General features: G+C 53.1%; 1 protein-coding gene across 1 annotated transcript in view; it reads right to left on the reverse strand.

The window, feature by feature from the left end:
• Positions 1-1727: 1727 nt before the first annotated feature.
• The window catches only part of MLXIP (MLX interacting protein), a 2063149-nt gene continuing 2037885 nt past the window's right edge, over positions 1728-26991 (reverse strand). Inside the window, exon 17 of the mRNA XM_085634535.1 lies at positions 1728-5180. Coding sequence (XP_085490661.1) covers positions 5059-5180 — 122 coding nt within the window. The 3' untranslated portion in view covers positions 1728-5058. The remainder of the gene's footprint in view (positions 5181-26991) is intronic.

The raw sequence follows: 26991 nt of genomic DNA on the forward strand, positions 1-26991 counted from the left end.
GTGGTGGTGATGCCTGCAGTTGTTTTGGTGATATCCCTCACTTCACCCTTCACCCCGAAACGCTCCTTTGACTTCGCAAACTAAAACGTTCAAGACGTCGTAGACCTCCTACCTGTCTTAATGATTATTGTTGTCTCCCATACATTAAGCTTCATTTTGTGCTTTGTTTCTTTATTTCTTTTTTCTATTTAAAGGAGGAAAATGTGTTGTATTTTTGTGCTTCTCTCAACATGGCCGCCTGCAGTCATTAGGCCTTCCTTTGTGTTCCCTCCTCCCCAGCCTTTCAGAATACCTGTGAGTGTTCTAACTTGTACTAGAAGTTCCACTCTGGTCAGTTGATGGCCTGGTCAGCTGGCAAGGTGTGCGTTCAGCTGTGCTCTTAAATAAAACTTCATGTAACTTAAATAGAAGTGTCCTGAACTTACTTACAACAGTTTTATGCCTTATTATAACAGGGGTCGATAAGGGATTGGTGATGCCATCCCCTGTGATGTTCAGAAAGGCACATTTTATGGTGGGTATGAAATGAAGTGGCATAACTTTAATTCTATAGATGTCGCAATAGAGTTGATAGTAAATTCATCCTTGTTATTCAGTTTCACAGTTGATGCTATGGTTGTTGGAGCCATCAATCTTAGTCTATCGTTCTAAGAAGACTAGAAGAAGGTGTTTCTTTTTCTTTACAGGTACTTAAACAGAAAGTATAGCATGGTCTTAGGTATTGGGATATTTCTATAGTGGGGGCATAGTACTAATTGTTTCTTCTTCGCCTTACAGGTCTCCCTTCCTGCTGTTCCCATCCTTTCCTTCTCTCGCTTAATCATATCAACCTTCTGTGCTATAATAGCAAACAGAATTGAGACGATCAAGAGGTGGACCCCTTTTTGTGCATCATACCAACTCCGAGGTATCGTCAGAGTGGACAAGAGCTACAGGAGCTGACAGGAAGCAGCAAGAGGATATTGCAAATAAATTCAGGATCCAAGCAGCAGCCTAGGAAAAATTCAAGATAAGTTATCAGCAACAAGGAGTATCCCTTAGAAGATATTATTTCTGCAAGCAATCTATTAACTGGCAATGGTATATGTTACATGTTAAGGTACACAAACAAAAAAGCCAGTGTTTTAAGACACAATCAAGGTTTGAGATTCCTTTGAGTGGGACACACTCTTTTCTCTGTACAAACGTGTTTAAAAATTGAGGCTGTTTCCTTCTAAATCCTGAAACAGTATTGAGTGGATCAATTGCTTAGCACTTTGTTTCACCGGCTGAAATCAGATATAGGCACAAATCCTTGGACTTTTCACCAAACCAAACTCCAGTGCATCACTAGGGTTTACATAACTATGCATTCATCACTATGACTCAAATGTGGATAAAGACAACTGCAGTGGCAGGTTTCCAGTAACAAGACTGGACATTGTCTGTGACTCTCATGCATGACACCGACTTATTCCCAAACAGAAAAAAAAACTAGAACATTATGGTACAACATTCCAACCATACACAGATCTATCAGAAGACCTCCAACACAACTGAATCACACCTATGGCTTTTTGCACAACAGAAAATGCTCCAATATAAGACGCACGCAAATTGATGCACCTGTTTCAAACATGACATGCGTTTGTTTCCTCAAGCCTCAGGACAAGCTAACAGCATACCAAGACCACATAATGGCACAAGTGCTATATATATGCTTAAGACAAAAGAAAAACAAAAGAATCTTTTTTCAAAAAACATGATTTATTTTTTTCTGTAAATATATTTTAAAAAGTCCTTTGCAAAAAAGTCATCGTAACAGTATATTTAACAGTGTAACATGATTCCCTCCATGCACTTATAATACATTCAATACTGAAATGTAGCATTTTTTATATTGGCGTAAATTGTTTTTTTTTTAAAGGGAAGAGTAATTTGCAATTCTAAAGGTATTTTTTGTGATGACCTGACGTTCTGAAAACTCTGACACCAATTGCAAAAATGTTACCAGCTCAAAATCAATTAACATGTGTTTGAAGCTGGAGGCAAACAATGAAACAAAACACAAAGTTCACTTCAAGAGTTAACATGAAAGGAAAAGCAGAAACATACTTTCAATATAACAGATTTCAAAACAAAGGCAAATCAGAACAACCTGAGTATATTTTAAGCTGAATGCATTTGATGTCCTTCACACAAGCTTTTGACTTCTATCTATTTTGTAGCTTGCTATCGAACAATCATGCATAATTTTTGCTGTTCAATAAAGCACATTGTTTAAAAAAAAACCTGCAGAAACAGGATAGTTAACACAGCATAAATTCAAAGTACCATCCCAGATCTTCAGTCTTTTTTAAAAGTCATAGTTTTCTTATTGCATTATATATTATATATATAATAGTTTAGCAATACCCATAGTAATACTGCTTCGTACAATATTTCAGGCAGAACAGTGAATGAAAACTAAAATCCAAACCTTGCAAGGAATAACTCCATCTTATACTTTCCCTTTGGAGTGAAATTTGCTTTGAACAGTTCACAATCATCCACATATGCACATTCTATAAGCAGCCACATGCAAAGTTAATTCACTATTTGTTGAAAAGGTAAACGTTTAAATACAATTATACTTGCAATCGATATGGCACAGCAAAGGGAGTTTGGTTCCAAGTATGAACACTCATCTGTGCTAAATCCAATGGGATGGACCAAGAGTAACTTTTCAGTAGAAAATCAGTGGTAAAGCTAGACATCAATTTGGTTTGCATCACTTGAGAAATGATGGTGAGAAACATTTAACCAGTTTAAATGTAAGGTAACTGAAACTGTTACATACATACTTACACAAATTAATGAACAAAAGTGAATTGAGCATCTGAAGTGAATGAAGTAGTGAGTCCCAATTCATATGAAAAATTGTTTTGAAAAACATAACCTTTCTTGGGGTCTAACAAGTATAGTACAGTTGCTACAGGAGCAAAGCAAGACTACTACAGTGCCTTACATCCCAGGATATCCTGGGGAACATCTCAGATACTAATAAGCATTGGCAAAGCTAACAGGTCTCTGCTTTTGCTTCCAATGCAGCTCTTTAGGCTATGCCAATGTTTTTTACTGCTGCTAATCAGCACCTTCACGAAGAATTGCTTTTTGGCAAAGGTATGCAGCATCAGATTAAAGAAAATAGCATGATGGCATGTAATCATGCATGAACACACACACATGCATCATGGCGCTACTGTGGGTCCATCATGATTACGCATCCAAGCAGCTGCGGTATGCTGTACCTGCAATTTGTTTCATATGTTTATTTACTGATCCACGTTGGCAGATGGCAATCTTGAAGCGGTTAATAAATTATAAAATTATTAACATGCAGATTAGCACATTTCATAAAAGGAAGGGCTCAGCAGCAAACTGCAGCTGCTTGGCCCTGCAAAAAATTGAAAAACACTTTTGAAAAAAATAGAAAGCGAAATAAGGGCCAGGAGAGCAATGCATAGGGTAGGGTGGGTCATCAACGGGGGAGTGTAACAGGGAGTAGGGGTGCTGGGTAGCAATAGAGAAGCAAAAGGCATGAAAAGGTTGCTGGTGAATGGACAAGACAGGGGCAAAAAACACAGATCTTGGAAGGGGTCGAACGTTTAAGAGGGGGAAGCCACACACAAGGGAGAGAGCAAGAAAACACATGACCTTCCATGGAGTGTTGAAAAAAATGAAAAGTAGTCCACTGAATGTGAGAAGTGAAAAGCTACAAGTCATCCAATCAAAAGAAGATGGTAAAGCAGTTATTCTCCAGGGAGGGACAAATAGAAGAGGAAAGAAAACCACTGAATAAAACTCAAGCAAATGAGAGTAACAAGAAAGCCAACCAATGACCAGCAAGAGGCTGGCCCAAAGCCCACTTTAAGTATAGGTACTGTTCCCAATAGGTCTTTGACAACAGACAGCTAAAAATGTGAATGTGTGGTAGTGGCGTAACATTAGCTCCTGCAGCTCTAGAAGGCCCCCTCCAGCACTGTGCGCGGGTGGCAGCCCCTGGCCTGAGAGCTATTGACTGGGTCCAGAGCGTGGGGGGGGGGGCTCAATGTACCTTGCAGGGGGGCCCCTCAAGTTTTGTTACACCACCGACATGCAGCCTAAAAATGGTGCAGTAGCAGGCTCTTACCCTTTTTTGTAATACCCAGATGAGACTGCACATGATACCTGTATTTGAACAGCTGAACCAGGGTTATGCATGAAAATGATATAATTGACCATAGGACTATAGGACTATTAATGACACCCATCTCCCATACATTCAAGGTTCACAAACCAGTGAGGAGATTAAGATGAAACGTTAAAATACTGTTTTGTGTCGTCTAAAATGAGGAGGTTTAAAGCAGATAAGAGAAGCTCCTTTTACGAGGATTTATTTTTAGGAGTTTTAAATGGCATTTCAAGACCTGAGCCATCAACGAACTATCAGCACTCGGATACACTGTTGTGGATTGAGGACTGTACAGATGTATTGGTTCTGGGATACAGTTATTTCATTATATTCCCTCAAAATTAAGCGTAATATCCCCTCGGGTGTACGAGCAGCACTTTTTGATAATAAGGAAAAACAAAACATTACTTTTGCTGAACAACAACAATTCTGCTACGAAATTGTACATTAGGTAAATTAACTCTTTAGTTGAGGAAATCTGCAAAATAATTTTGAAACTCTAGGCAACACACGGCGTTTCCTTGATTATTACATTTTTTATGAAAACTAGTTACCAAGGTCCATCTCATTTTCCAGTTTTCGACATGACATTTGTTGTATTCCTTGCAGAGGTTTAGCAGATTTATTGGCAGGCGAGACTGTGCATGTAGCAGCAGGCTGAATAGATATAACAAGTGCGTAAACTTGGTTTGAGGTTAATCCAGCACGAAACCACAGAGGTCACCGTTTGCACAATTCTTGCTGGATCTCATCGTGAGACGAGCTGGGAGTTTCTTTCAACTACACAGCGCAGTAAATTGTCTTTAAAGCTTGTGTGCGTGTGTGTGTGTGTGTTTTTAAATGGTGCAGATCTTCATCTTTTGATGCTATGTTCCCCTGATGTTTCTGTTCATCTTGCTGACTGCCAGCGTAGCCTGCTCGGGCATACTTGAAGGATCGGACAAAATAGAAGTTGTTGTACTCAGTTGTAAAAGTCTGCTTGAAGCCACTGCAACACAAAGTAAATTATAAACTCACGGCAATTGGTTCTCATCTTTTTTATGCAAAAGTGAAAAAAGAGACGGAACCATTGAAGATATACTTTTTGCAGTTGATATCAGGCAATAGGCGGCATGACTACAGGAAAAACAAGCATTTGCAATGCAATTGGTCTCGGCTTTGGGACCGTATAAGCATTTAGAAATTGCAACAGATTATCTTTGTTGCTACATCTACTGCTCTTTAACGTGGAAGCTTTGACACTACTAGGCCCATTAAAGTACTGCAATGAGAAGTACTTATCTAGAGCGTTATTTGTGTACAATTTGACCTCACATGTCTGAAGTGGTTTCCTACCCAAATTTTGCATAATAAGCAAGCCAGGTGTGTTCAAATAAATAAAAAATAAACTGGTAGTACGGGAAGGCAATAGTTGGGAGTAGTACAATCTCTACAAGGCAATCCTAAAAATGTAACAAAGTCCAAACACAAACAGTGAAGAAAGAAAAGCGTTCCTGTTTCTGTAGGCTAGAATATCTGTAACGGTTTGTAAATGCAGAGACACCCTGACCAGGCAGGGAGATTTGCACTTGGCATCGTTCTGTGTTTGATGCGTGGGGCAGTGAAAGTCCAGACGTGGAAGTGTTGATTACCAGCCTCTCCACAGGTAAATATGTCTGTAAAATACTTCTGGTGAACCATGTGATCGGCAGACTGCTGAACGGTCTATATGCCAGGAGAGGGTGGCTAATGAAATAAACCGCTTCTTTGTTCACCTACAAGGTTATTAGCCATAAAATTAAGAGATACCAATAACCAGCCAACCACTTAGTCGGGCCTTTCTTCCGTGCCATTTTCAGTGTGTATTCTGAGATATCTTTCCTACAACGTTTATTCTTATTCTACCTGTGATTAATTACTAAGGGAGAAACAATTTGACAGCACCTTTTACCCACTTACTGTTTGCGATAATGACCCCGTTTTGTATTGAGTGGCTCATAATTGTCCCACCTCTCGCCGACCGGTATTGCGTGAAGTCTTTCTAGAAGGGCTAATGCTGTTGTGGCCGTAGGCAATTCAAGTAAGGGCATAGCTTAAAATATCTAAGCTAAACATCTGTTTTTACAATGTTAGTTAGCTCGCCTCTTCCATCCACAGCAGCGCGCACAGTGGCGCAGGGGCGGGCATAGGGCTGGGTTGAAGGTGCTCTCGGTAGCGCGCCGCTGGGTCCTAGCACCCGTCCCCACCTGGTACTGCAGGCCAGAAGAGAGAGAACCCGGCTCACCTTCTAGACTCTGCAGCAAGGCGGGTCACCAGTCACCTCAGAAGAGGAGGGGATGTGAGCCGATGAGGATGGCTGACTCGGCACCTGGAAATAAGCTCAGCAAAGCAACAGAATGCTTTTGGTGGCACGTGAAGGGGTAGGCAGACCATTAAAAAGTACATCTTATCGCGTCTAGAACTTCGGAAGTTATATATTCACCGGAATGAATATGCCTGCAAAACGGATAGCAATATGTAGAATTGTCAATTTTGATTTCCGCTCGAAGTTATCAGCAAAGAACGTGTACCCTGTTACAGCAAACCAATATAAAACATATACTCACTACCGATGCCGGACTGTTAAAAACTGACCTGTGGGAAGGTGTGGACTCATCATGGGGGCGCCTGGGCCGTGGACCCGGACCGGACACTGCTGCCGGGTCAGGTGCGGACGGCAGGGGTGTATTGGGAGCGGGAGATGAGGACACCGAACCCGGCTAAACGGAGCACACATAGGCGGAGCCACGAGTGGGGCCCTATGTGGTGTGTGCATAGCTCGTGTGGTCTGAGGGAGCGGACCGGACACCGGTACTGTACTGGGGGTGCGTGCGAGCCCAGTATGTCACTGGAGGAAGCAGCGTGAGCCCAGCAGACCGGACCGATATCATTAGCATCAAACTCTTAGTGGGGAGATGGGGGGGGGGGGATGAGAGCAATGGAACCGGGCCGAGCGGGGGTAGTGGAAGCGGGGTAAAGATGGTGTGTGTGAGGTGGCCAGGCCAATCACAGGTACCAAGGATAGAGGTCACAGGACGCTTGATAAACAAGGAAGCAGTGAGTCCGGGACTGTGTTCGGCGGCAGGGTTGCGCGCGCATGCTAATGCGCACTATTTTAAAATAAAAACAATTACGCTGTGTAAGCTAGGATACTGAAGTTAGGCTGTGCTGCTTCCGGAATGAACGGAAGTTACGTATGGCATGAAGAACCAATAATGAGGCTGATCACAAAAAAAATGCACAAGATAACGAATCGCAAGCCACGAGAAAGTAACAAGCAATGGGCGGAGTTTCAACACCCATATGGATTACCAGATGTCTCGGAGAGACAGCGCATGCGCGCTGCCTAGCCGAGACCTAAAAAATGGGGAAATTATGGTCTCAGCTCGGCAGGTGGGGGGAATCAACAAAGAAAAGAAAATAGTACAGGCCTTTTGCTGAAAATTGATGAAGTACGGAAAGGAAGCACTCCGTTTTGTACATGGTTTATTCGGTGAACACTGCATACATTTGTGCGAGTATAAAAGTAATACAAATGGTGAAAGGGTGTGGTTAAAATGTTCTTATTTAGGTGTACATTCAAGCAGAGGAGCAGCGCAGGTGTTTGTTAGCGGCAGTATCCCCACGATAGCACAAATGATTTGACATTGCATAAATAAAAGACAGAGCGGACTTTTGTGTAAGTTCCCTCTAGTTTGAGGGCAAGGGAGAACCTGATACTCAAACGGAACACATCCCCCGATGTATAGGTGCATTGTGAAGCAAAAAGCTACTCCGCATTTCAAGAACCTCTTTGCATTTTCTTTACTGTTTTGATCAGTTGTTGACCAAATGTATCAAGTAGGTATTTTAAAAACCGGCGGCAACAATGTCTACTTTTAGTTCCTGTGGGAGTTTACTCTTGGCTGTATGTGGAGGATTAGGATTCACACCCTCCGAGCACCATCACAGTTATTTAACGCAGGCTTCTCTAACCAATAGCTCGTGAGTTACTGGGAGCGCTCCAGCTGCCTGTAAGAAGCTCTCCTGTATGCAGCACCATCAACTAAACAAGAAACCTTTACTTGGTTCAATTAATATATGTACATCAAAATTGAAAAATGTGCATTCTAGATGAAAATGTGTGTATTTTAGTTCTAGGACACCCCCGCGCCGCACGGCCACCAGCTGCTGCGTGTGCCCCCCAGCCTCTGCTTCGCTGCCCCGGCTCCGCCGCGTGACCACGCCCCCTGACTTCGAGCGGCGGGGTCTGTGCTCGCTTCTTGCCCTGTGCCACTGCCTCTGCCTGTATTGTGTTTGTGATTAGATTTTGTTGTTATCTTGTACTTTTGTCCCCCCATTTCTGCCTGTTTTGCCTGAACTTTCAGCCGCCCCGTCTCATCCCTCCCCGCTCCCCGCTTCCCGCCACCACCGCTGACCCCGCCCCTTTTCTTTCTGTACCCTCCCCGCTCCCGCCTCCCAGCTGCTCCGCCCACCCGCGCACTTGGCCATATATGGCGACCGTGCGACGCAGGTGAGTGTGACCTAGTTCTAGGACACCTCCGCGCCGCACGGCCACCAGCTGCTGCGTGTGCCCCCCAGCCTCTGCTTCGCTGCCCCGGCTCCGCCGCATGACCACGCCCCCTGACTTCGAGCGGCGTGGTCTGTGCTCGCTTCTTGCCCTGTGCCACTGCCTCTGCCTGTATTGTGTTTGTGATTAGATTTTGTTGTTATCTTGTACTTTTGTCCCCCCATTTCTGCCTGTTTTGCCTGAACTTTCAGCCGCCCGTCTCATCCCTCCCCGCTCCCCGCTTCCCGCCACCACCGCTGACCCCGCCCCTTTTTCTTTCTGTACCCTCCCCGCTCCCGCCTCCCAGCTGCTCCGCCCACCCGCGCACTTGGCCATATATGGCGACCGTGCGACGCAGGTGAGTGTGACCTAGTTCTAGGACACCCCCGCGCCGCACGGCCACCAGCTGCTGCGTGTGCCCCCCAGCCTCTGCTTCGCTGCCCCGGCTCCGCCGCGTGACCACGCCCCCTGACTTCGAGCGGCGTGGTCTGTGCTCGCTTCTTGCCCTGTGCCACTGCCTCTGCCTGTATTGTGTTTGTGATTAGATTTTGTTGTTATCTTGTACTTTTGTCCCCCCATTTCTGCCTGTTTTGCCTGAACTTTCAGCCGCCCCGTCTCATCCCTCCCCGCTCCCCGCTTCCCGCCACCACCGCTGACCCCGCCCCTTTTTCTTTCTGTACCCTCCCCGCTCCCGCCTCCCAGCTGCTCCGCCCACCCGCGCACTTGGCCATATATGGCGACCGTGCGACGCAGGTGAGTGTGACCTAGTTCTAGGACACCCCCGCGCCGCACGGCCACCAGCTGCTGCGTGTGCCCCCCAGCCTCTGCTTCGCTGCCCCGGCTCCGCCGCGTGACCACGCCCCCTGACTTCGAGCGGCGTGGTCTGTGCTCGCTTCTTGCCCTGTGCCACTGCCTCTATTGTGTTTGTGATTAGATTTTGTTGTTATCTTGTACTTTTGTCCCCCCATTTCTGCCTGTTTTGCCTGAACTTTCAGCCGCCCCGTCTCATCCCTCCCCGCTCCCTGCTCCCCGCTTCCCGCCACCACCGCTGACCCCGCCCCTTTTTCTTTCTGTACCCTCCCCGCTCCCGCCTCCCAGCTGCTCCGCCCACCCGCGCACTTGGCCATATATGGCGACCGTGCGACGCAGGTGAGTGTGACCTAGTTCTAGGACACCCCCGCGCCGCACGGCCACCAGCTGCTGCGTGTGCCCCCCAGCCTCTGCTTCGCTGCCCCGGCTCCGCCGCGTGACCACGCCCCCTGACTTCGAGCGGCGTGGTCTGTGCTCGCTTCTTGCCCTGTGCCACTGCCTCTGCCTGTATTGTGTTTGTGATTAGATTTTGTTGTTATCTTGTACTTTTGTCCCCCCATTTCTGCCTGTTTTGCCTGAACTTTCAGCCGCCCCGTCTCATCCCTCCCCGCTTCCCGCCACCACCGCTGACCCCGTCCCTTTTCTTTCTGTACCCTCCCCGCTCCCGCCTCCCAGCTGCTCCGCCCACCCGCACACTTGGCCATATATGGCGACCGTGCGACGCAGGTGAGTGTGACCTAGTTCTAGGACACCCCTGCGCCGCACGGCCACCAGCTGCTGCGTGTGCCCCCCAGCCTCTGCTTCGCTGGCCCGGCTCCGCCGCGTGACCACGCCCCCTGACTTCGAGCGGCGTGGTCTGTGCTCGCTTCTTGCCCTGTGCCACTGCCTCTGCCTGTATTGTGTTTGTGATTAGATTTTGTTGTTATCTTGTACTTTTGTCCCCCCATTTCTGCCTGTTTTGCCTGAACTTTCAGCCGCCCCGTCTCATCCCTCCCCGCTCCCCGCTTCCCGCCACCACCGCTGACCCCGCCCCTTTTTCTTTCTGTACCCTCCCCGCTCCCGCCTCCCAGCTGCTCCGCCCACCCGCGCACTTGGCCATATATGGCGACCGTGCGACGCAGGTGAGTGTGACCTAGTTCTAGGACACCCCTGCGCCGCACGGCCACCAGCTGCTGCGTGTGCCCCCCAGCCTCTGCTTCGCTGCCCCGGCTCCGCCGCGTGACCACGCCCCCTGACTTCGAGCGGCGTGGTCTGTGCTCGCTTCTTGCCCTGTGCCACTGCCTCTGCCTGTATTGTGTTTGTGATTAGATTTTGTTGTTATCTTGTACTTTTGTCCCCCCATTTCTGCCTGTTTTGCCTGAACTTTCAGCCGCCCCGTCTCATCCCTCCCCGCTTCCCGCCACCACCGCTGACCCCGCCCCTTTTTCTTTCTGTACCCTCCCCGCTCCCGCCTCCCAGCTGCTCCGCCCACCCGCGCACTTGGCCATATATGGCGACCGTGCGACGCAGGTGAGTGTGACCTAGTTCTAGGACACCCCCGCGCCGCACGGCCACCAGCTGCTGCGTGTGCCCCCCAGCCTCTGCTTCGCTGCCCCGGCTCCGCCGCGTGACCACGCCCCCTGACTTCGAGCGGCGTGGTCTGTGCTCGCTTCTTGCCCTGTGCCACTGCCTCTGCCTGTATTGTGTTTGTGATTAGATTTTGTTGTTATCTTGTACTTTTGTCCCCCCATTTCTGCCTGTTCAGCCGCCCCGTCTCATCCCTCCCCGCTCCCCGCTTCCCGCCACCACCGCTGACCCCGCCCCTTTTCTTTCTGTACCCTCCCCGCTCCCGCCTCCCAGCTGCTCCGCCCACCCGCGCACTTGGCCATATATGGCGACTGTGAGACCGGCCTCACGGCGTTGCCCTCTCCATCGTCCCGCCAACCTGCAACCACCCTCAAGACACGACATCCCCGACTCCGGCCGCCCCAGCCACCCCCGATCCACGGGCCGGCCAGAGACCTGACAGACTCAACACCCTACCACGCATGCCAAACCGAGGGAGCAGGAACCCTCGAGCCAGACCCAGAGGCGCCAGCCCAGTCACACCTCGGGTCGCCTTCCCCGGGAGGACTCAATCGGCCACCCGGCCCCTGGGGAGCAGGCGCCTCCCCTACCGAGCGTCTGGGGTCCCTCCCAGACCCACCTGAAAAGACCAAAGAAGTGAGCGGCAGGAAATCCCGCCGAACCCCCTCCGTCACCCCAGTCCCCCCTCTGCGAGCACTCCGGACTTCAAAGAACCAGCGGAGTATAACAAGGGGTGCCGGAGGAACAAGGACAGAGAAGACCTGGAACCATCTGAGCCTGCTGACGCTGTCGCGGCTCCTGAACGCTGAAGTCACCTGGGCCTGCTGAGTGACTCGCGGCCTCTTGCTATTGAACCATCTGAGCCCTGCGGACGAGGTCGCGGCTCCCGAACACTGATCCACCTAGGCCTGCTGAGTGACTCGCGGCCCCCCAGCTATTGAACCATCTGAGCCCTGCGGACGGAATCGCAGCTCCTGAACTCCGACCACCTGTGCCTGCTGAGAGACTCGCGGCGCTCCCCTTGAGGACGACTCGATAAGAGATCGCCCAGAGACACGACACCCTCCAGCTCGAGGATTGTGAGCTTTCGCAGGGTATTTCGCAGAGACACTATCTTGAAAGACTGTCCCGCTACCCCCATTCCCCACGACTGATTTGTGGTACGTTGTGCCACTGCTGTACTATTTGCCTTTGGGTCATAAAGATCCCTGAAATCATCGATAAAAGAACTTATCGTCCTACAAAGAATACGTGTGGTGTCCCTCTGTTTACAGTGCAGATCAGGGTGTGCGCGCCTGGTTCGGCTTACTTGGGAGAGGTGGGTCAAAGGGGTGGGCAAGACGTGTATCGAACCCCCTTCCGGCCGACGCCTTTCCAACATTTGGTGGCAGACGACGGGATCCGAGCCGACACCGAAGGAGAGCGTGCAGTAAACGACTGACGCACTACCAAACAGAAATGGAAGGAGAAACCTCCCTGGGTGCCACAGGTACCGAAATAAGCTCACCGTTCCGAGAAGATCAATTGGACTATTACACGCATAGAGAACTAAAACAGTTTTGCAAAGACCTTGGCATCGCTACCACCGGACTGAGCACAAAGGAAGACTACCAGAAGGTACTGAAAGCCTGGGTCGAGACAGGGGCGCCCCCGACCCAAACGGAAAGAGACTCTACCCATGAACAAACAAGCACCCCGGCGAGAAACAACGGGCCAGAGGGGAACCTGTCCTCCGAGGAACTAGCGGACCGAGAGAGAAGCCGCAACCACGAACTGGAACTGGCAAAACTAAAAATCGAGGGAGAGATAAAACTGGCAGAGAAGAAGTTAGCCGTCGAGCAGTTACGGCTACAAGGGGAACTCGAAGAGAAGAGACTCCAAAGGGAGCACGACGAAAAGAAACTCCAGCTAGAACATGAACGTGGCCTGAAGGAAATTGAGTGGCGGGCTAGACACGAAAAGTCACAGCCGCCCGGGAATCCCCAGCCCGCTCCCGCCGGGGAAACCAAAGTTCACATCCCCAAGGATGTGGTCAAGGAGTATTATAAGAACGATGATATCCAGCAGTGGTTTAAAGCCTACGAAGTCGCCATGACCTCTCACCGAGTCCCGCAGAAGGATTGGGGGGCTGGCCTGTGGGGCCGGTTCTTAAGCGAAGGAAGGGACACTCTGCTCGATCTGCCCTCCGCGGTCATGAACTCCTACAGCCACATGAAGGAAGCCCTCGTGGGCCGGTACGGACTCACCCCCGAAATGTACCGACAACGGTTCCGAGATTGCAAAAAGATATCGGGCACCACGTGGGTCGAATACGTGAACTTTTACAGCCGAGCTCTGGACGGTTGGATCAAGGGCAGCAAGGTCTCCACCTTCGAAGAACTGTTCGATCTGATCGCCTGGGAACATTTAGCGGCCAATTGCTTTATAGAACTGCGCCAGCATCTCCTAGACAGTAAACTCACCGACCCTAGGAAGCTGGCTGCTGAGGCTGATCGTTGGGTGAACACCCGGGCCACCCGGGGCCCCGTGGGGGACTACGGCCGCAACAGTCAGGGTCCCCCCCGCCAGAGGGGCGGAGGGAACCACGGCCGACCAAGAGACTTTGCCGGGGGGTCCTCCACCAGCCCCCCCAGCAGCCCACCAGCGGCGGGTTCGGCCCAGTCTCCAGCCAGCACCGGAGCCCCAGGACGGCCAGGTCCACGAGCTAGGATCACCTGCTTCCGCTGCCAGCAGCCCGGACACTACGCCAATGACCCCCAGTGTCCCCAGTATCAGCGACCCACAACGACCAACCCACGACCCGGCAGATGGCCTCCGTGGCTCTGGGGGAAGAAATGGAAGACTCCGAGGAATGGGAACCGGCGGCCATGGCCCTGGTCTCCCTTGGGGATCGAGAGATGGTCCCCGGGACACCCTTGCCCGCCAACACAGAGAAATACCGACAACAGGTGACTATCAACGGCCACCGAGTCGAGGGCCTTCGCGACACCGGGGCGAGTGTCACCGCGGTCCACCGCAGCCTAATTTCCGAAGACCAGATCCTAGCCGGGGCCCTCTGTCCGGTCGTATCCTCTGACAATTCTGAGAGCCTCTGCCAGATGGCCCTGGTGCCCTTCGAGTGGGGAGGGGTCTCCGGAGAACTGAAGGTAGCGGTCTGGAACTCGCAGCCCGTAGACTGCCTCCTGGGCAACGACCTGGAAAATTCCCCGTGGGGGCAGGTAGAACGAAGGGCCCACCTAGAGATGATGGGCCTACCGGAATGGGTCTGCGCCACCACGCGCTCCATGACCGCACGAGTGGCCCCCTCCAAGGGCGGTGAAGCCCTCTTACTGAACGCTTTCCCCGAGAACAGGGACCCCCTACCAGAAGCAGACAACCCTCCTTCCGAGGAAGAAGGAGACACTAACCGAGGGGAAGGACCGGAACCTTCCGCCCCAGAGGCCCCGATGGAACCCGAAGAACTGCCCGAGTTGGCCCAGTGGCACTGCGAAGGGGGGCCCTCCCGCGAAGAGTTCTGCCAGGAACAGACCACTTGCCCCTCCCTCGAGGGACTTAGACAACAAGCCGCAGCCCAGGTCGCCGGTGATCAGACCGGAACCCATTGGGTTTATTGGGACAATGGCCTCCTCTACAGCGAGCAAAAGACAGCCGAGCTAGGCGCAGCACGAGTACTGGTGGTACCCCTGCGGTTCCGGAGCCTCCTCCTGGGCCTGGCCCACGATGTACCCTTGGCAGGACACTTAGGCCAAGACAAGACATACCAGCGATTGGTGACCCACTTCTATTGGCCCAAGATGCGAGCGAATGTAGAAACACACTGCAAGTCCTGCCTTACGTGCCAGGGTAGTGGGAAGAGTGGCGGAAAACGCAAAGCTCCCTTACAACCGTTCCCCGTTGTGAGTACCCCGTTCGAGCGGGTCGGCATCGACATCGTGGGACCCCTGGATCCGAAGACCGCCCAGGGCCACAGATTCATCCTCGTCCTGGTGGACCATACCACCCGCTACCCCGAGGCCATCCCCCTCCGCACCGTGACGGCTCCCGTGGTGGGCCGGGCTCTCATGGGGATCTTCTCCCGGGTCGGATTTCCCCGCGAGGTTGTGAGTGATCGCGGCACGAACTTTATATCCCGCCACATGAAGTCCCTGTGGCAGCAGTGCGGAGTTACGTATAAATTCACGACCCCCTACCACCCCCAGGGCAACGGCCTGGTGGAGCGCTTCAACCGAACTCTGAAGGGAATGATCCTGGGCCTCGAAGAGCCCCTGCGCCGGAAGTGGGACGTCCTCCTCCCTTGCCTCCTGTTCGCGTACCGGGAGGTTCCCCAAAAGTCTCTGGGGTTCAGCCCCTTCGAACTGCTGTACGGACATCCCGTTCGAGGGCCCCTAAGCCTGGTCAAAGAGGGCTGGGAGACAAGCCCCCGGGGGACACCCCCAGATGTGTTCCGCTACATCCTGGCGCTCCGCAACCAGACGAGGAAGTTTAGGGAACTTGCAGAGGCTAACCTCGAGGCCAGCCAAGAAGAAATGAAGCGCTGGTATGACCAGAACGCAACCTTGGTCGAGTTCCAGCCGGGCCAGCAGGTTTGGGTCATGGCTCCGGTGAGACCCTGCGCCCTACAAGACAAATGAACTGGTCCATTCAAGGTGGTCGAACGGAAGAGCCAGGTCACGTATCTGGTCGACGTACAATCCCCACGGAACCCCCTCCGGGTCCTCCACGTGAACCGTATCAAGCCCCACTTCGTAAGGACAGAACTGAGTTTGCTACTGGCCACCGATGAGGGGGCAGAAGAGGACACTGAACCCCTGCCCGATCTCCTGTGCACAAAAGAACTGGACGGTTCCGTGGAGGGTGTGAAACTGTCGGACACCCTCACTCCCCAGCAGGCCGACGACTGCCGCCAGCTGCTCGGACAATTCGCAGACCTTTTCTCCCTCATTCCAAGGGTGACCGACTGGTGTGTCCACGACGTGGACACCGGCGACTGCCCACCTGTGAGACACCGAGCCTACCGGGTGCCTGACCGGGTCCGCACCTGCATCAAGACCGAGGTACAGAAAATGCTCAACCTAGGGGTCATCGAGCCCTCCGACAGCCCCTGGGCCAGCCCGGTGGTTCTGGTCCCGAAGGCTGCCTCCCCAGGGGTCGCCCCCGAACTAAGATTCTGTGTAGACTATCGGGGGCTCAATGCGGTCACCCGCGCAGACGCTCACCCTATTCCCCGAGCCGACGAGCTCATCGACCGCCTGGGGGCCGCCCAGTTCCTCAGCACTTTCGACCTGACCTGCGGGTACTGGCAGATCGCTCTCACGGAAGGGGCGAAAGAGCGCTCTGCCTTCTCCACGCCAGATGGCCACTACCGCTTCAGGGTCATGCCGTTCGGGATGAAAAACGCCCCAGCCACGTTCCAGCGGTTGGTGAACAAGGTCCTGGCCGGACTCGAGGAGTTCAGCGCAGCGTACCTTGACGACATCGCCGTATTCAGCTCTCAATGGCACGAGCATCTCCAGCACCTCCGACAAGTACTAATGGCCCTGCGCCAAGCGGGCCTGACAGTGAAAGCCAGCAAATGCCAGCTCGGACAAGGCTCCGTGGTCTACCTGGGGCATCAGGTGGGCAGCGGCCAGGTCGCCCCTCTCCAGCCGAAGATCGATGCCATCAAGTCCTGGGAGCCCCCCACCACGCAGACAGAGGTTCGGGCCTTCCTGGGCCTTACGGGGTACTACCGGAGGTTCCTTAAAAATTATGGTAGTATCGCAGGGCCCCTCACAGAGTTGACCTCCAAAAAGCTTCCGCAGAAGGTGCAGTGGACCCCCCAGTGCCAGCAGGCGTTCGACGCCTTGAAAACCGCCATGTGCACCGCTCCCGTACTCAAGGCCCCCGACTACTCCCGAGAGTTCGTGGTCCAGACCGACGCATCCGAACATGGCATCGGGGCCGTGCTCTCGCAGTTTGACGACAAGGGCATTGATCAGCCCATAGCCTTCATCAGCCGAAGGCTGCTGCCGAGGGAGCAGCGTTGGAGCACTATAGAGCGAGAGGCCTTTGCCGTAGTCTGGGCCCTCAAGAAACTGCGGCCCTACTTGTTCGGAACCCATTTTCGAGTACAGACGGACCACCGGCCCTTGCAGTGGCTAATGCGGATGAGGGGGGAGAACCCCAAGCTACTACGATGGTCCATCTCTCTCCAAGGGATGGATTTCACTGTCGAACATCGCCCGGGACGGATCATGCCAACGCCGACGGCCTGTCCCGGTTCTTCCGCTTTGGCGAGGAGAACCCCCCAGTGGATGGGTAGTTCTCCCCGCCTTTCAGCTGGGGGGGACGCGTGGGAGACCGGCCTCACGGCGTTGCCCTCTCCATCGTCCCGCCAACCTGCAACCACCCTCAAGACACGACATCCCCGACTCCGGCCGCCCCAGCCACCCCCGATCCACGGGCCGGCCAGAGACCTGACAGACTCAACACCCTACCACGCATGCCCAACCGAGGGAGCGGGAACCCTCGAGCCAGACCCAGAGGCGCCAGCCCAGTCACACCTCGGGTCGCCTTCCCCGGGAGGACTCAATCGGCCACCCGGCCCCTGGGGAGCAGGCGCCTCCACTACCGAGCGTCTGGGGTCCCTCCCAGACCCACCTGAAAAGACCAAAGAAGTGAGCGGCAGGAAATCCCGCCGAACCCCCTCCGTCACCCCAGTCCCCCCTCTGCGAGCACTCCGGACTTCAAAGAACCAGCGGAGTATAACAAGGGGTGCCGGAGGAACAAGGACAGAGAAGACCTGGAACCATCTGAGCCTGCTGACGCTGTCGCGGCTCCTGAACGCTGAAGTCACCTGGGCCTGCTGAGTGACTCGCGGCCTCTTGCTATTGAACCATCTGAGCCCTGCGGACGAGGTCGCGGCTCCCGAACACTGATCCACCTAGGCCTGCTGAGTGACTCGCGGCCCCCCAGCTATTGAACCATCTGAGCCCTGCGGACGGAATCGCGGCTCCTGAACTCCGACCACCTGTGCCTGCTGAGAGACTCGCGGCGCTCCCCTTGAGGACGACTCGATAAGAGATCGCCCAGAGACACGACACCCTCCAGCTCGAGGATTGTGAGCTTTCGCAGGGTATTTCGCAGAGACACTATCTTGAAAGACTGTTCCGCTACCCCCATTCCCCACGACTGATTTGTGGTACGTTGTGCCACTGCTGTACTATTTGCCTTTGGGTCATAAAGATCCCTGAAATCATCGATAAAAGAACTTATCGTCCTACAAAGAATACGTGTGGTGTCCCTCTGTTTACAGTGCAGATCAGGGTGTGCGCGCCTGGTTCGGCTTTCTTGGGAGAGGTGGGTCAAAGGGGTGGGCAAGACGTGTATCGAACCCCCTTCCGGCCGACGCCTTTCCAACATTTGGTGGCAGACGACGGGATCCGAGCCGACACCGAAGGAGAGCGTGCAGTAAACGACTGACGCACTACCAAACAGAAATGGAAGGAGAAACCTCCCTGGGTGCCACAGGTACCGAAATAAGCTCACCGTTCCGAGAAGATCAATTGGACTATTACACGCATAGAGAACTAAAACAGTTTTGCAAAGACCTTGGCATCGCTACCACCGGACTGAGCACAAAGGAAGACTACCAGAAGGTACTGAAAGCCTGGGTCGAGACGGGGGCGCCCCCGACCCAAACGGAAAGAGACTCTACCCATGAACAAACAAGCACCCCGGCGAGAAACAACGGGCCAGAGGGGAACCTGTCCTCCGAGGAACTAGCGGACCGAGAGAGAAGCCGCAACCACGAACTGGAACTGGCAAAACGTGCCCCCCAGCCTCTGTTTCGCTGCCCCGGCTCCGCCGCGTGACCACGCCCCCTGACTTCGAGCGGCGTGGTCTGTGCTCGCTTCTTGCCCTGTGCCACTGCCTCTGCCTGTATTGTGTTTGTGATTAGATTTTGTTGTTATCTTGTACTTTTGTCCCCCCATTTCTGCCTGTTTTATTTATTTATTTATTTATTTTGGCATTTATAAAGCGCGAACGAATACCCGTAGGCGTCTCGGCGCTAAGTCCCCCCATTTCTGCCTGTTTTGCCTGAACTTTCAGCCGCCCCGTCTCATCCCTCCCCGCTTCCCGCCACCACCGCTGACCCCGCCCCTTTTTCTTTCTGTACCCTCCCCGCTCCCGCCTCCCAGCTGCTCCGCCCACCCGCGCACTTGGCCATATATGGCGACCGTGCGACGCAGGTGAGTGTGACCTAGTTCTAGGACACCCCCGTGCCGCACGGCCACCAGCTGCTGCGTGTGCCCCCCAGCCTCTGCTTCGCTGCCCCGGCTCCGCCGCGTGACCACGCCCCCTGACTTCGAGCGGCGTGGTCTGTGCTCGCTTCTTGCCCTGTGCCACTGCCTCTGCCTGTATTGTGTTTGTGATTAGATTTTGTTGTTATCTTGTACTTTTGTCCCCCCATTTCTGCCTGTTTTGCCTGAACTTTCAGCCGCCCCGTCTCATCCCTCCCCGCTTCCCGCCACCACCGCTGACCCCGCCCCTTTTTCTTTCTGTACCCTCCCCGCTCCCGCCTCCCAGCTGCTCCGCCCACCCGCGCACTTGGCCATATATGGCGACCGTGCGACGCAGGTGAGTGTGACCTAGTTCTAGGACACCCCCGCGCCGCACGGCCACCAGCTGCTGCGTGTGCCCCCCAGCCTCTGCTTCGCTGCCCCGGCTCCGCCGCGTGACCACGCCCCCTGACTTCGAGCGGCGTGGTCTGTGCTCGCTTCTTGCCCTGTGCCACTGCCTCTGCCTGTATTGTGTTTGTGATTAGATTTTGTTGTTATCTTGTACTTTTGTCCCCCCATTTCTGCCTGTTTTGCCTGAACTTTCAGCCGCCCCATCTCATCCCTCCCCGCTCCCCGCTTCCCGCCACCACCGCTGACCCCGCCCCTTTTTCTTTCTGTACCCTCCCCGCTCCCGCCTCCCAGCTGCTCCGCCCACCCGCGCACTTGGCCATATATGGCGACCGTGCAACGCAGGTGAGTGTGACCTAGTTCTAGGACAACCCCGCGCCGCACGGCCACCAGCTGCTGCGTGTGCCCCCCAGCCTCTGCTTCGCTGCCCCGGCTCCGCCGCGTGACCACGCCCCCTGACTTCGAGCGGCGTGGTCTGTGCTCGCTTCTTGCCCTGTGCCACTGCCTCTGCCTGTATTGTGTTTGTGATTAGATTTTGTTGTTATCTTGTACTTTTGTCCCCCCATTTCTGCCTGTTTTGCCTGAACTTTCAGCCGCCCCGTCTCATCCCTCCCCGCTCCCCGCTTCCCGCCACCACCGCTGACCCCGCCCCTTTTTCTTTCTGTACCCTCCCCGCTCCCGCCTCCCAGCTGCTCCGCCCACCCGCGCACTTGGCCATATATGGCGACCGTGCGACGCAGGTGAGTGTGACCTAGTTCTAGGACACCCCCGCGCCGCACGGCCACCAGCTGCTGCGTGTGCCCCCCAGCCTCTGCTTCGCTGCCCCGGCTCCGCCGCGTGACCACGCCCCCTGACTTCGAGTGGCGTGGTCTGTGCTCGCTTCTTGCCCTGTGCCACTGCCTCTGCCTGTATTGTGTTTGTGATTAGATTTTGTTGTTATCTTGTACTTTTGTCCCCCCATTTCTGCCTGTTTTGCCTGAACTTTCAGCCGCCCCGTCTCATCCCTCCCCGCTCCCCGCCACCGACCCCGCCCCTTTTTCTTTCTGTACCCTCCCCGCTCCCGCCTCCCAGCTGCTCCGCCCACCCGCGCACTTCGCCATATATGGCGACCGTGCGAACGCGCAGCGGTCACGCGCAGCGGGCGCGCCGATTGTGCGCCGAAGGTGCGCCAAAGGTAAGCCCGTCTGCGCCCGTCCGCGTCTGGACCGCGCCCAGCGCCAGGACCCCGACCGACCCGCCTGACGTACACCGCCGCCAACCTCAGCGCACTCAACACCGGCCGAACCCCGGGATGCCACCAAGCCACCCCGAGACGCACCCACGGACCCTTCAGCTGCCTCACCTGCAAGTTCACCTGCATCCGGACCTGCCTCGCACCAGCACCCGCCAAGTCGAACACCAGCAGCACCCACCTCAAGTGCATCCTGCTCAACACCCGCTCCGTCCACAGACACGCCATCGAACTCTGGAACCTCCTAGACACCACAGCCCCTGACGTTGCCTTCCTCACGGAGACCTGGATGAACGCCTCTTCAGCTCCCGACATCGCCATCGCCATCCCAGAGGGCTACAAGATCACCCGGAAGGATCGCACCGCCAACCAGATGGGAGGAGGCATCGGCATCATCCACAGGAACACCATCCGTCTCTCGACCAGCACCGACAACACCCTGACCACCGCCGAACACCTGCATTTCCAGATCCACACCGACCCGAAGACCACCCTCAGAGGCACCCTGATCTACCGACCTCCAGGACCACGCACCCAATTCAGCGAGGACATCGCCGACTTCGTCAGCCCGCATGCCCTCCCCTCCGCTGACTACATCCTCCTGGGGGACCTCAACTTCCACCTGGAGAACAACAACGACCGCAACACCAGCACCCTGCTCGACAACCTCGCCAATCTTGGACTCAAGCAGCTGGTGTCCACCCCCACCCACCTCGCCGGACACACACTCGACGCAGTCTTCTCATCCAGCACAGACATCGACTTCAGCCACGCCACAGAGCTTCAATGGACGGACCACAGCTGCGTCCACTTCACCTTCAAAAGAACGACGACCCACCACCACCAGCAACAGGCTGCCCGCAGAAGCTGGAACAAGATCACAGCCGACCAGCTCGCCACCTCCCTGAGCCAGCACCCTCCTGCCAGCTCAGCGAACCCCAGCCAGGCCGCTGACAACCTCACGAAGTGGATCAGCAACTGCGCGGACGAGCTCGCCCCGCTGAGGACCCCGCCCAGCAGACCCGGCAGCAAGAAAGCCCCATGGTTCACCGACGAACTCAAGAGCTCCAAGAAGAACTGCCGAGCCCTCGAGAAAGTCTGGAGAAGGGAACCAACACCGGACAACATGACCACCTTCAAGCTTGCCACCCGGAAGCACCACCAGCTGATCCGCGCCGCCAAGAAAACTGCATTCAAGGACCGGCTGGACAACAACGCACACAACTGCAAGGAACTCTTCAACATCGTGAAAGAGCTATCCAACCCCAGCGCAGGAAACAACGACATCACCCCATCGCAAGACCTCTGCAACTCCCTCGCCTCATACTTCCACAACAAGATCGCGGACATACACAACAGCTTCAACAACCAACCAACGCACACCACGACCGAACAACCACCCCCCACCACCACCCTCCACGCCTGGACTCCGATCAACACCGAAGACACCATCATCACGATGAACTCCATCCACTCCGGATCCCCGACCGACCCCTGCCCTCATCACGTCTTCAACAAGGCCGACGCTGTCATCACACCCCACCTGCGAGACATCATCAACACATCCTTCGACACCGCCACCTTCCCTGAGAGCTGGAAGCACGCCGAACTCAGCGCTCTACTCAAGAAACCCACAGCGGACCCCACCGAACTCAAGAATTGCCGCCCCATCTCGCTCCTCCCGTTTCCAGCCAAAGTCATCGAGAAGACCGTCAACAAGCAGCTGGCCGCCTTCCTTGAGACGAATGGATCCCTCGACCCCACACAGTCTGGCTTCCGAGCCAACCACAGCACCGAGACCGCCCTCATCGCCGCCACCGATGACATCCGAGCCCTGATGGACAACGGAGAAACAGCGGCCCTCATCCTCCTAGACCTCTCCGCGGCATTCGACACTGTCTGCCACCACACCCTAGTACAGCGCCTCAGCAACGTCGGAATCCAGGAGAAGGCTCTGGAATGGATCATCTCCTTCCTCGACGGAAGAACGCAGAGAGTTCGCCTACCACTGTACAAGTCAGAGGCCACCGAAGTCATCTGCGGCGTCCCTCAAGGATCCTCGCTGAGCCCCACCCTCTTCAACGTCTACATGAGCCCCCTCGCGGCCATCGCACGCCAACACAACCTCAGCATAATCTCCTACGCCGACGACACCCAGCTGATCCTCTCCCTGACCAACGACCCCGCCGCCGCCAGAGCCAACCTGCACGAAGGGATGAAAGAGGTAGCCGAGTGGATGACAACCAGCCGCTTGAAACTGAACTCAGACAAGACGGAGGTCCTCATCCTGGGCTCTTCACCCTCCGCCTGGGACGACTCCTGGTGGCCTCCCGCCCTGGGCACCGCACCCGAACCGACAGACCACGCACGCAACCTGGGCTTCATCCTGGACTCCTCCCTCTCCATGACCAGGCAAGTCAACAACGTCTCCTCGGCGTGCTTCAACATCCTACGCATGCTACGGAAGATCTTCTGGTGGATCCCCACCGAGACCAGGAAGACCGTCACCCAGGCCCTCGTCACTAGTCGACTGGACTACGGCAACGCCCTCTACGCCGGTACCACCGCCAAGCTCCAGAAGAGACTCCAGCGGATCCAGAACGCCTCAGCCAGACTCATCCTCGACATCCCACGAACCAGCCACATCTCCGGACATCTGAGAGACCTGCATTGGCTCCCCGTCAACAAAAGAATCACCTTCCGCCTCCTCACCCACGCACACAAAGCCCTACACGACCAAGGCCCGAGCTACCTCAACAACCGAATCAACTTCTACGCTCCCAAACGCCACCTCCGATCAGCCAACCACGCCCTCGCCGCCGTCCCCCGCATCCGAAGAGCGACTACAGGAGGAAGGTCCTTCTCCTACCTGGCCGCCAAGACCTGGAACTCCCTCCCGACCGACCTGCGCCTGACCCAAGACCACCTCTCCTTCAGGAAGAAGCTGAAAACCTGGCTGTTCGAGCAGTAGCGGCACCCCCCTCCCCCCCAGCGCCTTGAGACCCTACGGGTAAGTAGTGCGCTATATAAATGTCTTTGATTGATTGATTGATATTTTCAAAACTCATATACTGAAATTGGGAGAAAAATGGCTGAATTTCCAAAATAAATATTTAACACAGATATTTGAGTGATAGATGACTCGGCGTTGGGGAGACATTACTAATATTAGTACCATGGTGCCAGTGGCATTGCAGTTATGGCTGTTGTGTTACCCATGCAGAGGCATTCCGTAATGATACATTCCATATTTTTATATTACTGCTTATGCCTTATGCATTGAGGTGATCATTGGTGGTAATCCTGCATGGGATGATTACTAATGTAATCTCTTCGATGTGGTCACTCTACAATTCTAACACTATTAGTCCATTTTCTATGAACATAAAGTAGCTTGTATTAAAAAAAAGGTTGGAGATGCCAAATTTAACGTTTCTCCTTCATTAAAAATGTGTACACAGTTGTGTCTATCTCGTACACACATAACAACCGCAGGATGAAGGCCAACTGCATACTGATTTATAAAATGGTGGAGGGGGGTGATACCCCGAAGACAGACAAACAAACACCAGTCCCCTAACGGCGAACAAATCATTATCCAAGACACGAATACCATTATTGACAAGCCTCAGCAGACGCCATGCCCTGTGCACTTCAATACCCACGTTACCGGCACAAAGGGTGAGCCCTGCCAATCGACCTTTCTTGTACTCAATTTTCCCCCAAAGTGAGCACTGAGAAGAACAAGGTTTTACAAAAAAATGTTACACACCAGGTGAACCCACAATCAGTTAACCAGATCAAAACCTTACTAGAACCCAAAACTGGAGCCGACCCAGACACAGTCAGAAATCCAAAATCCCGTCGACCTCACACTGAGGAACATCAAGGAAGAAACCAGTAACAACAAAGAAATATGCAAAATGAGCTAAATGTACCATCAGGAAGCCAGGTTTGTGTAACTGCCATCATACTGAGAACCCACACAATTGGAAAGGGTCAACAAAATAAAGTGAGAATATGGTGGGAAGTTTAACAAAAAACAAGCGGATAGCCAGAGCAAATTGCCAAGCCAGAAGTACTGGGGTGATGAGGTTTCCACCATTACTAAATATTGATACATTGTTATAGCATCCATCACATGCTAGTTCACTACCAACACCTATGGTATGAATCGGGAATGCGATGGAACGCCTGTCACAGAAAGGGAGCATTCTTGGAAGGAACACCAAGGGTCAAAAAAGCGAGTACCAAGTGGAACTATGAAAAGCAGTGTTGTCCATACACATGTAACTGCTATCCTTTTCATATACTTATCCTGATGATGGTTTACAAAACAACAAAGATACTGCACAATGACTTGATTTCCTCTTTTGATTTGTTTGTGGATAGTAATTTGTGTATTCAAGCTGTCAACTTCACTAGCTTGTAGAAGGCCAACTCAGAATATTCAGATGAATGGGCTATGAATGAGTGGACGATAAATTGAAATGGATTCAATTAATCACAATAAAATTGTTAAAAAAGAAAATAAGAATATGTTAACAACAATCCCAGAATAGTACAAATATTTAAAATATGACTGCAGCAAAAGAAAGAAAGTGCATAATTATAGTTTTAAATATCCTGTGGCAGTGACAATATTTGGCGAAAGACACAAAATTGATGGACGGAATGCAGAACAAATCAAAACATTCACCCCCAGTCAAGAGATCTGGGTTAAATCCATAATTCTTTTGCTCATCCCAGTTTAGACCTGGCCATATGCAAATCAGTCTTGACCCTGTGCCTCATGGGAACAGTCCAGCCCGAACTGCCAAGCCAGGTCCTCCCTGGACCGGAAACAAGCATCCTAGGACCGGTTTCGGGGTTTCACCTCTCTTCAGCCAGGATAGCTTGATTCCAGTGGCACAGTGAGCCCAGGGCCCACGTCTGGGCATACCTGGAGCACTTAGGGCGAGAAAGCGAAAGACACAAAATTGATGGATGGAATGCAGAACAAATCAAAACATTCACCCCCAGTCAAGAGATCTGGGTTAAATCCATCATTCTTTTGCTCATCATGCCACCCCAGTTTAGACCTGGCCATATGCAAATCAGTCTTGACCCTGTGCCTCATGGGAACAGTCCAGCCCGAACTGAATGTATGACATTGTTCTGCATTCTGTCCATCAACTGTTGTTTTTGCAAGTGACAATATTTGGAGCATTCAAGTACTTTGCTGCCCGATAGCGGTGAAAATCATTTTGCCAATTTTCCCAAAGCAAGCCAAGTACATGGAGACGGTGGTAGTCATACAAAATTCCAGCGCATCATTACAGGTGGGAGACCGCATTCAACCTAAACTTAAGTTTTAATAAAGTGCGGAGTTCAGTTAGAAACTCTGGGCAACAGCATAGCAGGTGATTCATGGACTTTCTTCTATACCGTCAGAATCTACAAATTCTGCTGCTGGATGTTGCAGCCCACTCTGGTCAAAATAGTTCACTGGAAGGATCAGGATTTGCGCTCTAAGACTACAGTGCCTGGTCTCCTTGCTTAGTGCTGACTTTAAGTATGGTTGCAACCTCATATCCCCATTGGATTTTATAATGGGGCTGCACTGTGACGCCATATACAGATGCTAAGTCGACCATCCTCAGAGCATGTGCAACCTGTTTCTGCAAGTTTGACTTTATAGTCGAATAAGGAACAGTGAGGGCCATCAGCGTGTCCACATTAACATCTAGATCCAAAACTGCCTTTCTAAAATATAAAGACTATGGGTTGGTCGAGGCAGTAAAAATCACTTGAAGAGCCTTCTTAAGGTATCTGGTTTGGCTTGCTGTATGGCATAGTAGGACTTAAAGAAGGCAGCCATACATTCAAGATCTTGCCCATTCAGGCCAAACTCCAGACTAAGTAGCAAACGGCGAGTGTATTTTGGAAGGTGGAGCAGCCTCCTAAAGGCATTGAT

This window comes from Triturus cristatus, chromosome 11 (assembly GCF_964204655.1).
Source record: "Triturus cristatus chromosome 11, aTriCri1.1, whole genome shotgun sequence".
Taxonomy (NCBI): Eukaryota; Metazoa; Chordata; class Amphibia; order Caudata; family Salamandridae; genus Triturus; species Triturus cristatus.